This window comes from Sturnira hondurensis, unplaced genomic scaffold (assembly GCF_014824575.4).
Source record: "Sturnira hondurensis isolate 20B ecotype Veracruz unplaced genomic scaffold, ASM1482457v3 Scaffold0004136, whole genome shotgun sequence".
Taxonomy (NCBI): Eukaryota; Metazoa; Chordata; class Mammalia; order Chiroptera; family Phyllostomidae; genus Sturnira; species Sturnira hondurensis.
Window position 1 is genome coordinate 20,767,369 of NW_028076767.1, and position 13,909 is coordinate 20,781,277.

Here is a 13,909-nt window from a genome sequence, read left to right on the forward strand (position 1 = left end):
GGAGTTTATCCACCCAAATGGCTCTGTGGCGGGGTGCACCTGCAATGGAGAACAGGAATGGGGGCAGGGGAGATGCAGTCGGGCAAGAAGCAGGTGATCTAAGGAGCGGCTGAAAGAGTCTCAGGAGAGCAAGGCTGCCTCTGGGAGGACTCCCCAGGCTGATGCTAATAAGGAGAGCAAAGAATGAGAAATGCTTTCAAGTGGCCCAGCGAAAACTCAGGTGAGCAGGGCCAGAGCAGGAGTCAGCGTGAGACTTAGAAAGATGAGACTCCATTTGGGGTAAGAAGGCAACTTGGAGGGTAAGGGGAGGGGCAGGAGTCCAGAGGCCTCATGTTATGCCTTGGATCAGGGGTTCCCAGCCTCCGGGCCGCAGACTGGTACTGGTCAAGGTCCGTTAGGAACCGGGCTGCACAGCAGGAGCCAAGCTTGAACATGTGCTTGAATCACCCCCGAACCATCCCCAACCCCTGGTCCATGGAAAAATTGCCTTCCACAAAGCTGGTCCTATGGAAAAAAAGACTGGGGACCGCTGCCTTGGATCCTCTGCCTCTTCCAAGAATTCCTTCACTTCCATTGTTTCCCCTCAGCCTGCTGACCTTCGAATTGCTTCAGGTCTAGATTTCTACACGTCCTGCTGTCCCCCAGGGCAAGGAGATCGACTGACCCATCAGCTTCCCCAAATCCACTCCTCTTTCCAACGACTCTGTCTCTCCCCAAGGACACCCGACGCCCATCTCCTGAGATGAAAATCTCAACATACCCTGACTGGCTCCTGGGGCCGTCTACCCCGCCAACCAGCTCCACAGTGCAGGACTACAGTCTGCTCGGGCCCCAGCTTCCTGGTCTCCCCTGGCCCCTCTTCTCTTTGTCCCTCCCTGTATCACATCACAGACTGATTTCTTCCAGGGGCAGCTGGTGCCTGACTGACCTCCTTGCCAAACCAGGAGCCGCCTCCTTGAGCACAGGACTCGGGTGCCTTAATCTCTGCTTTCTGAACAGCGTGCCCTGCACAGCAGCTGCTCAAACAGCTGGTGACAGAGCTGGCATCAAAGCGCCATGCGCCCCTAAGAGCCCCATCACTGGAATATGGGACTACTTTTTAAAAAAGATTTTATTTATTTATTTTTAGAGAGAGGAAGAAAAGGAAAAGAGAGGGAGAGAAACATTAATGTTTGTGAGAGATACATCAATCGGTTGCCTCTTGCATGCCCCCAGCTGGATACCTGGCCCGCAACCCAGGCATGTGCCCTGACTGGGAATCTAACCAGCAACTTTACGGTTCACAGGCTGGCACCCAATCCACTGAGCCACACCAGCTGGGGCAAATACGGGACTTCTTACAAGGGCAATAGTATATCAGCCCCTTCCTTTAGGACCCTGAGAGGTCCCAGCTATGCCCTTGTCATGGCCCCTGGCATAAGCCCACCGCAACAGATGGAAAGGTTGGGCTGGTCTTTCAGAAAACATAGCATTTTCTATGCCAATTGCTACTCCTGGCTGAGGGCGAGTCCAGTGAACAGTATGAGTCTCAGAATTCTCTGTGGGTGGGGCCCTCTGGCCACAGTGCCTTCTCTCTGGCTCTGGCAGATCTGAAGAACGGTCACACACAAGTTCTGGCTTTGGGGGCTCTCTACCCTTTGGGTCTGAAAAGCCTCAGCATATGGCTTTTCCAGCAATGAACGAGATGGTCCCATTGACCGTCTTCTCCTTAAGAGCTGGGGCCTGGCCTTCCATTTTCTGGCTGTTGGAGGCTTGCAGGCCAAGGACACACACACAGGTGAACAAGAGAACTACTGTGGGGTGAGGCCCCTCCAGCTCCAGGGGCTGGGCCCAGGAATTGAAGGTGTGACTCATGGGACAGCGTGAGCAGATGAGCTGTCTGGAGCAGCTGAAGCCTCTGGCTGCTCCATGAATCACCAACCAGCTCGGAGCTGCAAGCCAGCTGTGTGGGCCGACTCACCGGGAGACCCTGGAAGGGCCTCTACGTTCCTCCTCCCCGCTACTCATTAACCTGTTAGTTCACTGATCCATAAAGTGAGGGTTTCCCATCAATACAAGATCAGGGGACAGAGATCAAGGAGTGAATTCGCCATGGAGCTTTCTCCTAGAAACTTGGGTGTCAGGGAGCCCTGGAGAGCCAGGAGAGTGAGGAATGAAGTGGGGGGACCCTACTTGACTAGGCAAACTAAGGAAAAGCTTGACAGGTATCTACAGAATGCCACCTGGAGCCCAGCCCTGCTAGAAATCAGGAGCAGGAAACACAAATCCTGGGGTTCAAAGTGGGTACAGAAGGGGGGCTACAGTGGGTGGCTGCACTGTACTCCATGCCCATACTTTACAGGACTGTGTGTGCCAGGAACTGGTACAGCATTTGGGGCGCAGAAAAGTAATAAAATACGAAACAAATGAATGACTAGAAGTTTTTGAAAGCAGGAGACTACCCAGTGCCTTTTCTCCTACTCCCTTCCCCAACGCCCGGCCTAGCTCATGGTGGATACACAGAAAGTGCTCTTCTTCGATGCCCACTGCTGACACGATTTGGCCAGAATCCCCTCAGGCCTGCTTCTGGGAACTCAGCCTCTCACGGTCCTCTGGCAGCCCAGCACCGACAAGACCTCGGGAAGGGCCTGCTTCCCATGAGACTCTGGAGGGGAGGGGAAGGGCCGCTCACCTGTTTCCTCACGTATTCTACCAACAGTTCGAGCTGCCGAGGGTCTTCACATTTCTGGTTGAAGAACATTCTCCAGAGGGCAGCAGCCAGTCCGTGATCATCTGAAAGGAGTCCCTAGAACACAGAGTACAACGACCGGTCTTCCAGGGAGCATGGGAGGGAGAGCCATGGGGCAGAAGCTGAGGACACTGGAGACACTCTGAGAAATGGGGGAGCTACACAGCAGAGCTGGAAGGGGTCTTCAGAGAGTTATCTGGTCCGAACTCTTCATTTTCATACAGAGGAGAAACACAGAAACCAGAGGGCTGAGTGACTGGCTAAGGTGGATGCAGAGATGGGGCTCATGTCTCGTTGACCCTCCCAAGCCACAGCTCCCTGTTCTCAGCACTGGTTCCACTGCTGTCGCCAGGCACAGGCTCAAAACAATTCAGGGTATATATTTTTCCCCAAGATCAGAGTTGGGCATGGATTGCACCTTCTCATCTGGTCCAAGGACACATACCTGCAAGGCAGCTGGCCCTTTGGGGAAGGAAACTAGGCCCCTTGGCCTCAATGCCACCCAGCTCTAGACCTGCCATGGCTGGCCCAGCCACTCTCCAAGCAGAGTAACAGGCAGTCTGCCAGGATTGCCACAGAGGGACTGCGCAGAGTTTGTGTGCATGTGTGCCTAACACGGTCATTTCCGGCACAGAGGAGACCTCTGTTGGGGAGTCCAAATATCACAGAAACTAATCAGCAGCTGGGACACGGACCAGGACCACTTTCTAGCCTGGATCTCTAAGGGGGGCGGGGGAGGGTCTTGCTTCCTGGGGTAAGGGTGACTAAAGGGAAGGGCTCTGAGAGGCTGCTCTGTCCAGGTGCCAAGGCAGTGCGTGGAACCAGACGAAGTGCTGACCGGGAGTCAGAGAGCTGGGTCGAGCCCTGGCTCTGCCTCGGCCAGGCTCAGAGACAGCAGGCGATGCACTAAACCTGGTCTCCAACTTCTCAACTACAAAACAGAGATGAAAATGCTTGCCCTCCTCACAGCATCCTTGAATTGTAAACATAAGACGTAAAATGTTTTGTTAAGTGTAACGTGTCGCATACAAAGATTAGCAGCTTGCGCTGGCAGGCACCGTGGACAGTGGGTGAGACAGTGGGAGCTGGGGATCAGACCACTTGAGTTCAAACGGAAGCTCTGTCACCTGAAGGCTGTGTGGCCTTTGGAAAGCTAGCCCTTCCTGAGCCTCAGCTTCTCACTGGCTAAACAAGCCAGTGACACCTATCCCACCAAGTGGTGAGGACTAAGAGATCCCGGCCATGATGCCCTGGCTGGTGTGGCTCAGTGTGTTAAGCACCGGCCTGCGAACGGAAAGGCTGCCAGTTCAATTCCTGGTTAGGGCACATGCCTGGGCTGTGGGCCAGGTCCCTAGTTGGGGGTGTGTGAAAGGCAACTAATCAATGTTTCTCTCATACATGATGTTTCTCTCCCTCTCTATCTCCCTCCCTTTGCCTCTCTCTAAAAAATAAATAAAATCTTTAAAAAGAGAGAGAGAAAGAGAGAGAGAGATCACGGCCAAGAAAGACCCTGTAAGTGGCAAATCATTACACAAAAACCCAAGACCATGTATTTGACATACGCTGCGGGCTGACCATCTGGGGCAATGCAGGATATGACATCTGGCCTCAGGTCTGCTGCCAGGAAAAGCCACGTCCAGAAATAGTCTGCCTACTCCAACTGCCCCTGCTGAACACCCCTACAATCCCACCACTAAAGAGACTACCCTGGCACAATGGCTGAATCAGGAAAACCAGCTTCTTCCAACAGATGGGGACAGGAGCCAAGGACAAACTCAGGCACATCACTGTTTTCCAAGCCATTTGCTAACACAACAGCCTGCCTGTGTCTGAAGTGCCCTGGGCACACACCGAGCGCTGCTGGCAGCAACCCACCGGCACTTATGCAGGAAGGAACAGGAGTGTGAGCAGGTGTTATGAGGACTTGGAGAATGAGCACAGAGCACCGGGCAGCAAACGCCTGGGAGCCATAGCCTGCTGCAGACAGGTGGCCTTGGCAGTGGGTGAGATGGCTGGGAAGGGGCAAAACCATAATCAGTTCCCGGATTGTGGAAAGGAAAAGGATGTCTGAAGACTCAGATCAAAAGTGGTAACAGCTTGACTACTCTGAGTTCCTTCTCACACCTGGTTCCTAATGACCATGGATGTCAAAAAGAACGGGTACTATTGTCCCCATTTGAAAGAAACGTACACTGAGGCCTAGAGGTTATCTAGCTAATTGGTGGTAGAACTAGAACCAGATGCACTGGTGAGGTGAGAGGCCAGCGCTGACTAGATGTACTTAGGATGCACTACCTGGCACAGAGTGGAAATGCAATAGATGGTTAAATAAGTCTAAAAACCCAGCGTCAGCCTTCGTTCCACCACGCTGCTAGTCAGCCAGCGGGAACAAATGGGAGACCAGTCTGTGAGAGTGTAAATTTCAGACCAAGGAAGCAGGAAGAAAGGGTGCCCTGGGAGCAAATAGTAGGTTGTGTGGCAATTCTCCCACTATCTACTAGGGTGCTCACTTGCTTTCTCTCTGACAGAAAAATGGAAAAAGGCATCCTTCAGGAAACAAAGACACCTAGGTCTAGAGTAGCCGAGAGGAAGCTAAAAGGGACTGTCCTGGCACTACAGGGCTCTGGTGATAAGTAAGGGTTTAGAGTAGCAGAGTCTCACTCAGGGAGGACTGATCTGACACCACGAAACGGGTGGCATGAAGCGAGGAACACAGTCAGAGCAATGTGGTCTCAGCTCACAGGCCGCCTGCGATTCAGTTGAAGGGACAAAGCTAATAAACATCGAACAGGCCTAAACCCTGGAGACTGAGCGTGCGCCAACCTGCACAGGAAGACTCTGCGGTGGTGCTGCTCTGTTCACGGCTGGCTCCCCATTCTGGAGTCTTAGTTTCTGCAGCTGTTCAGAGGGAGACGCCCCCCCCACTAAGCACATTCCCCGTTATTCTCTACCACGGTGCTCTATTTGTAATTAAATACTTGTTCACTGCTTATTTTCTCATTGGAAGGTAATGGGGAGATAGTAAATAAGTAGAGAAGAACAAGACCGTATTTGTTTTTTATTCGCCAATATATTCCCAGTGCATCACACGTGGCAGGCACTTAATAAATACCTGTTAAACTGACGGATGGATATTGAGATTCAGAGTCAAAGACGGAGACCTAGAGAGGTCAGGGAAAGCTTTGTGGGGAAGTGGGGCCTTTGGGGATGGAGACTATATGGAGAACTACAGGACATTCTAAGCGGGAGAGAGTAATTTTTGTTTACTAAATATTTATAGAGGGGGTGCCTACAAGGTGCCAGGCCTGGAACCAGGCCCGCAGGGCCAAAGCCGACAGACTCAGCTACTGCCTGCTATACCCGGCTGTCCAGAGGAGCCTTCACCAGGCACAGCTCGTCTGCGGGGCAGTGAGGCAACTGGCCTCCCATTGGCAGGAAATGGGAATAAATGTGGACAGAACATGTCACAGTGTGAGAAGGTGCACCAGAGGTCTGAGGTTCCTTTGGACCAAATGTGTAGCAAATAGTGTCCAGGGTGTCCAGGGTGGGGGCACAATCCAAGCAAGAGTCTGGGAAAAGGGTGTGTCAGTATGACACTGTCCAGCCGAAATCTCTGCGATGATGGAGAAGTTCTACAGCACTGTCCACTACAGTCCCCACCACCCACAGGTAGTATGGAGCACCTAAAATGCAGCTAGTGCAAATGAGGAACTAAATGTTTAATTTTACTTTAACACATTTAAATCAAAAAGCCACATGTGGCCAGTACTGGACAGCACACGCCTAGAACCCCATGACTTCCAATGTGGTCTGCAGAACAGCTGCGCGCATCACTCGCAGCTTATTGTTAGCAATGCAGAATCTCAGGCCTCCCCCCAGATTTGCTGAGTCTAAATCTGAAGTTTACCTGCACATTAAAGTTTAAGAAAAACTGTTCTAGAATTGCACATTAAAATTACCCAGGGAACTTTTACAACTATAGATGCCTACCTATACCAGTTAAATCTAAACTTTTGAGGGATAAGGCCCAAATATTGGTATTTCTAAAAAGTGTCCCAGGTGATTAATATATTTCTCAAACTTTCCTACTCTTAAGAGTCACCTGGGGTACTTGTTGGAATACTAGGCCCCACTCCTATTCAACTGGAATCTATAAAGAGGTGCTCAAGAATCAATTATTTTTTACATTTTATTTATTTATTTTTAGAGAGAGGGGAAGGGAGGGAGAAAGAGAGGGAGAGAAACATTGATGTGATAGAGAAAACATTGATCAGTTTCCTCTTAATATGTGCCCTGACCAGGGATGGAACCTGAAACCCAGGCATGCGCTCTCACCGGGAATGGAACCAGTGACCTTTTGCTTTGCAGAATGATACCCAACCAACTGAGCCACACCAGTCAGGGCAAAAATCAACTCTTAAAAGTACCCCAGGTGCCCTGGCTGCACGGCTCAGTTGGTTGGAGCATTGCCCCATACACCAACAAGGTTATGGGTTCGATCCCAATAGCGGTACATACAGGAGGCAACTGGTTGATCAATCAATATGCCTCTCATTCTCTCTCTCTCCCTCTCTGAAATCAATAAAACACAACTCTCAAGTGAGGGTTTTTTAAAAAGCACTCCGGGCAGTTCCTGTGACCAGGCGTGTTTATAAGATGGCTCTTCCAGGATGGCCCAGGATGGGAAGAGATGCAGTTCAGAAGATCTTTATTAATATTGGGGGAAGGGGTCAACTGAGCCACCTGGTACAAAGACTTCAAACAAATGCTAATAGCATTTGCTTCTTCAATTCTAAGCTTCATTTTTTTAAAAAAAATATTTATTTATTTATCTTTAGAGGGGAAGGGAAGGAGAGAGAAAGAGAAACATCAATGTATGGTTGCTTCTCGTGCATCCCCTGCTGGGAACTGGCCCCTGCCGGGAACTGGCCTGCAACCCAGGCATGTGCCCTGACTGGGAATCAAACTGCGATTATTTGGTTCGCAGGCCCGCGCTCAATCCACTGAGCTACACCAGCCAGGGCTAAGCTTCATTTTTCAAAAAGATTTTATTTATGAGAGAGGAGGAAGAGAGGGAGAGAAACATCAATGTGTGGTTGCCTCTCACACGCCCCCAACCCGGGACCCGGCCCACAACCCAGGCATGTGCTCTGACCAGGAACCGAACCAGCGATCCCCTGGTTTGCAGGCTTGGCTCTCAATCCACTGAGCCACACCAGCCCAGGTTGGTCTCTAAGTTTCATTCTTTTATATACTGTAAGGTCTCTGAAATCAGAATATATCTCATTTAACAACTTATGTGTAGATTCAAGCATTTTTCTTAACTCCCATCCCATTCCCAGAAAGGCCATGTTAAATTAATGATGCCTGTGGTATGCAATCTAAATTGCTCTTATAATTGAGGCTATGTGGTGGATTGGGAATCAGGAAACCTCAATCTTAACCAGTCCTATAACTCTAAGCAAGTCATTTAACTTAATCTTTTTGTAAGCTTATCTCCTGGCTTTAATTATTATCTTTAGGCTGATAACATTTCCTCCAGCCTGAACTCTAGTTTCTTTCATCCTTTCATGCATTTCCTCCTTTCCTTAGTCTTCATCTACCCCATGCCAGGTACCATGCTAGCCAACAGAAATACAAACACAGTAGACACTGCCACGACCCAGAAGAAATCCCCACCCAGCCAGGATGACAGTTAACACTAATGCAGCCAGGCCTTGGAGTCTGGGGAGGGCAGGGTGAGCTGAGCCTGGGGAAGCTCTGAGACCATTTCCCAGAAAGGGCAATGCTTACATTAAATCTGGAGGTAACCACAAAGTGAACATAAAAGCACATGGTTTACCAAAAAAGATGAGGTATGATGAATCTTGGTGGTATACACACAGGTATTCATTATACCATTCTTTTAACTTTTCTATGTGTTTGAAATTTCCATAATAACAGTTAGCAGAAAAAAGATGAGACAGATGCTACAACACGGATGAACCTTGAAGACATTATGCTAAGTGAAATAAGCCAGACACCAGAGGACAGAACCCGTGTGATTCCACTTACATGAGGTATTCAGAGCAGTCGGCATTACAGAGACAGAACGCAGAATGGTGGTTTCCAGGGGCCGGGGGCGGGGGCGTGGGGGGACGGGGGGCGGAGAATAGAGAACAGTGTTTTGTGGGTGCAGAGTGTCTGTTCAGGAAGATGGAAAAGTTCTGGAGATGGACGGCGGTGACTACTGCTCAACAATGTGAATGTACTTAATGTGACTGAAATGGACACTTAAAGACGGTGAGAATGGTTAAAATGTTAAGTTATGTATATTTTATAATAAAAAAATGAGATAGATCTAATTGTTCTGATATGGAGGAATGCCCAAATATATTGCTCAGTGAAGAAAACAAGTCACAGAACAGCGTGTATGGTGCAAGTCCCATTCGCATAAAGAAAATAGATACACGGAGCCTGTGTTTGCCCAGCTGACCTCCGGGAGGACACCCAGTCCTGTGTTAACAAAGTTTCTCCTGAGCAGGAAAGTAGGCAGGATAGGAAAGCGGCCTTCTATTTTCTACCACAAACACTTATGTACAGTTGTATGAATTTTTAAAATGAGTAGGTATTGCTTTTATAATTAAAAACAAAAATAAAGTGTGCCACTTGCCTGGCAGATGGCCTTATTTACGTGGTTCATCTTCCTCTTTCTGGGGCACCGGGGACTGAGAGAGTGATTGATCCACCTAAGTCCCTCCATCCAGCTCCCCACAGGCACTCGACAAACGCTGGCTAGTGGAAGGATGGGCCCTTATTACATACTGCTCTCGCTCCCAAGCACAAAATCCTTCACTCTAGGTGCCATCGAAGGCGAAATAAACACTGAGCCACCACAGCAGGCCAGTCGTGATGCCCGCAGCAGCCTCCCACCGAGGCTCTCACTGCAAACCTTTAGAGAAGCCGCTGTTCCGCCCGAGGCTTCACAGATGATCTTACCTCATCATATCCCAAGATCGCTGCATAGAAATTATTTGTCATAATCATCATGTTCTTCTTCAGGATATAGGGATTAACCTATAAGAAACAAAATCACAAAAACAAAAGCATGAAAGAAGGGTACAAACCAAAAAGTAGGATCTTTGGTTTTAGCTGTCAAACACTCTTAGAACAAAGAGAGACGGCCCCCTAACAGGTCAAACTGCCAGTTCACCCCATTTCCCTGATCTGTGAGGATTTTCCCCAGTCTGACGGCTTCTTTTAGGTTTTGATGCCAAATTATGCAAAGCAATAACGCAGTTTAATGAGGTTATTATGTCAGGCTTTGTGCTGGATCCCATGAACACTAAGTAGAAGAAACAGGTGCTTGACCGGAGGAGCGCACAGTCTAGTATTAGAAAACAGACATGTAAAAACTGCCAGTGACCCCTGAACAACATGGGTTTGAACTGCGTGGGCTCTTCTCCCTGCAGACTTTTTTCCCAGTAAGTGTCTGTACTATCTTCCACCCACAGGTGGGAGTCTGCGGATTAGGGGGCCAACTCTACGCATCGATCTACACCAGTTTATATTGGGGACTTGCACACCCACAGATTTGGGTATCCACAGGGGGTCCTGGAACCAATCCCCCGTAGATACTGAGGGTAGTTAAGTTTGGGGAGAGTCAAAAGTTATACATGGATTTTCAGCTGCACAGGGGTTCAGTGTCAGTTCGTTTAGGGGTCAATTATCCTGCAATGTGTTATCTCAAATTCTATTCCAAAGTGGTAAGCCAGAAATGAATTTTGATATGAATGATCTCCGCTGGGGAACTGGGGGAGAATGCTCCAGGTGACATTTAGGTGGACCTCGGAGGAAGAGGAGCCTGACAGAAGAGAGTAAAAGGAGAAGAGGTGACATCCTAGACAGAATGAACAAGGTGTGCAAAGGGGCAAAGGCAGGTAAGAACATCTAGGGAGTGACAAGAGGGGGGAATGGTAAGGTGTGTTGGGTCTAGTTGGGTAATGTCCTAGGGATCATCAGAAGAGCTTGATGTGGTAAAGGGCAGAAGAAGGTAGTGACAGATGTGGGAACAGAAGGGGGAGAGGCAGGACACTGAGATGCTGAGGAGAAAGGGGGACTCTGAGGCCACAGACAGAGGAGAGAGTAAGATGGGCTGAAGCACTAAGTTGGTTAAGATGAAGACACTACTTTGGAAATGCTATTCCGGTGAGACCATTGAGACCCTGATAGGATTCCTCTCAGAGAATGGCCAGGGCGGCCTTCAGAGCCTAGAGTGAAGTTCACTGAAAGTCTCCACAGGGTCAAACTTTGACCTCCAGACCTCCAGATGTAGCCCAAGGGCAGGATCCAGCTTTCGTTCCTCTCCGAACCCCACATTACAGCAAAAAGCCTTGTGTAATGTGTAATACGTACGCAGTGGGACTCACTAAATATTTAAGCCGACAGGTTTTAGAAACAACCAAAAGTCATGTGGAACTTAATATGGAGAATAAGATCTGTGCTTAACAACCCTGACCATGGCCATCATTTCTTCCGCTCACTGGGCACTGGTGAAGGGGCAGGTGATTTGTGGACATCATCTCCTCTAATTGTCACCGGAACTCGGAGAGGTAGATGTGCTACAGTCATACTTTTACAGACACGGAAAACTGAGACCCAGACAGGTGAAGTGACTTGCCCCAGGTCCCACTACAAATGAGTGCTAAAACTGAGAAGGAGCACCCAGGTCAGTCTGATCCCAGAGCCCACGGGCCTTACGTTCTCTCGGGTTTCTGCCTTCAGGACGGTCATTTTACTTTGGATCATAAATCAATCACTGAGTGATTTAATCTTGTGGTTTACAGCAGGTCTCTGAAGAAGGGCCGAGAAGAATAGTGAAGGATTTAGTCAGAAAACCTGGGTTCAAGTCATAATTCTGCTATTACATAGGATGTGATCTTGGGTAAGTTAAGTAACCTCTGAATCTATTTCCTTATCTTTTAAATGTCTCAGACGCATGGCTGGTTTGAAGAGCAAATGAATTAGCATGTATTCATTCACTAATTCAACAGTGTATGCTGAAAGCTTTAGCAAGTTATGAACTGCTCTGTAAATTCAAGGAATTATGAATAATACCTTTTTGGCCTGTCTGCATAAAACTAGAATCAATTCTAATACTTCATAGTTATAAAAAATTTTCAAAAAGGAAAAAAGAATTGTGAAGTTTAAGACCAGAAAATGTAAGACTAGATACAGGCTAGTAGCACAATCCATGACCTTCACCCCAGGCCGAATCAGCCCTCCATCCTTTGTGTTTCCACAGCTCTCTGTCCACACTTCTCCACGTGGGTGCAAACATGGTTTAGAGTTGCTTACGTACCTGTCTCCCACTGGTCTATGCGCTACTCAAAGGTCATAAGGGACTCTGGCTGATTATCTCAGCACCCCCAGCACCCAGCCCAGCGCCTGGCCCCAAGCAGGGTTTACGACTGGAATGCTGATGACTGAACCCTCACAAGGGCCTGATTGCCACGCACAGCATGTTCTATCTGGCGGTACCCATCTGTCTGTTTCCTTTTTTTGCTTCTGAGTACCTTGCATGTTTCTGAAATTTCAGAAACATATACCGCCAAACTTCTACTGCCTCATCTTCTAGAATGGACTAAGGTGAAAGGAGAGAGATTTAATTCCTTCTGTAATGTGAGGATGGGACTACACCCAGACCTGTTGATACCTGCTTTGGAGCTTTCCTACTTCCATACTAGCTGTTTTCCTAATTGTGCAAGAAGAACCAGAGCCATAACCGGACAGTGTCAGAAATGTCAAACATGAAGGAAGGAGCATCTCTCAGGCACAAACACTGCGTCTGCTCACAGAGCTGGTTCACAGGTGGCATCAAACCAGTAGGCTTTGGAGGTGGAAGGGCCCTCAGAAATCGCCTAACTTAGTTCCTTTGAGAAAATGGTAAACTGAGACCCCCGAAGGAGAAGACACTTATCCAAGGTCACACACTCAGTGTGAAGAGTCAGGATTAGAACCCGATTTCTAGGTGAACGCTTCTTCCTATTTTACCATCTGCAGGGCGTTTCCAGAGATCACCCACACATTCATCCGCAAACCTCAGTCCTTGCTTTCCTGCGAGGTCTGCTTACATATGAACACACTTTGTCCTCGGGGTGCACCTGCATTCCGGCTGGCTATCACCCAGCAGGAGTGGAGAGCAAGAGTGGAATTCTTCATTAGCAAGGCTCTTCTACCTCTTTGTCCTATATCCTAACCCCAGTGACCTGTCAGCTGCCTCTCCCCTCCACCTCTAGCTGAGAAATGGCACACTGCCCCAGCGAGAGATGGTTTTCAGATATCGTCACCCAGGCTGGATTAGATCATGAAAAGGGCCCTTCCTGGAAGAGGGTGGAAGCTCGATTAGTGCAGACACATGATATGCAGGCAACAGGTGAGAGTAAGTGAGAACAGCTTCATAACCACTGGACTCACTCACTGGGCCCTTCTAGCCAGCCCAGCAGCCAAGGGGAGCTGGATATTCCTTCTGGTGAGCCTCTGTTGGGGTTCTACTCTCTCCCTCAGCTCTTGTTTGCTGGTGTGCAGATCATTCGGTGTGGAGCACCCCGTCCATGAATACACAGAGGGAGAAACTCCTCCCAGATAGCACCAGGCCGTCTCCTCGTTAAACGCTTTTCCTTTCCATAGTGCTGGGCTTTTTCTTTTTTTCTTCATAATGCTTTGCTTTTTATGAAAACCCATACATACAGCACCACCACAAGGAAAAGGTTCCTTTTATATCAGTTACTCATATTTTCCCATTTATTTAAGCTATTAAAATTCATGCAGATATTTTATAAGCCATCAGGATTTGGTGACTGGTATTACTGAATGTTTAATAATAAACTAAACAGAAGAAATCAGAGGGTTAAATGATGACTGCAATTCCTGTAATGACTTAATTAAATTTTTATTGAGTATATAAACTATGATGTCATTTCTAGCCAACCATGGGTGTGCTTTCCCAGCATGTCACAGGGTGGGGGCACTCAATAGGAGGCTAGGCTAAATGAGCAGCGAGTCTCAGCTGAAATGGGGAGGGGAGCAAGGCTCATGTAACGCACTCAATAAATTATCCGTTCATTTTTAAACAAAGTCCATGAGTTATAATATATTTGCCATGCACTTTTTATGACATAATAAAAATGTTACCTTAAGGAT

The 13,909-nt window shown here is 48.4% G+C and overlaps 1 protein-coding gene across 2 annotated transcripts in view; it reads right to left on the reverse strand.

Moving 5' to 3' along the window:
* Positions 1 to 13,909, reverse strand: part of UQCC1 (ubiquinol-cytochrome c reductase complex assembly factor 1) — a 101,071-nt gene that overhangs the window by 2,091 nt on the left and 85,071 nt on the right. The window contains exons 8-9 of one of the 2 annotated variants that reach the window (XM_037043935.1): positions 9,707 to 9,784; positions 2,672 to 2,785 (exon numbers count right to left, since the gene is read on the reverse strand). In XM_037043935.1, coding sequence (XP_036899830.1) covers positions 2,672 to 2,785; positions 9,707 to 9,784 — 192 coding nt within the window. The remainder of the gene's footprint in view (positions 1 to 2,671; positions 2,786 to 9,706; positions 9,785 to 13,909) is intronic. The other variant, XM_037043936.1, reaches the window with a different exon arrangement.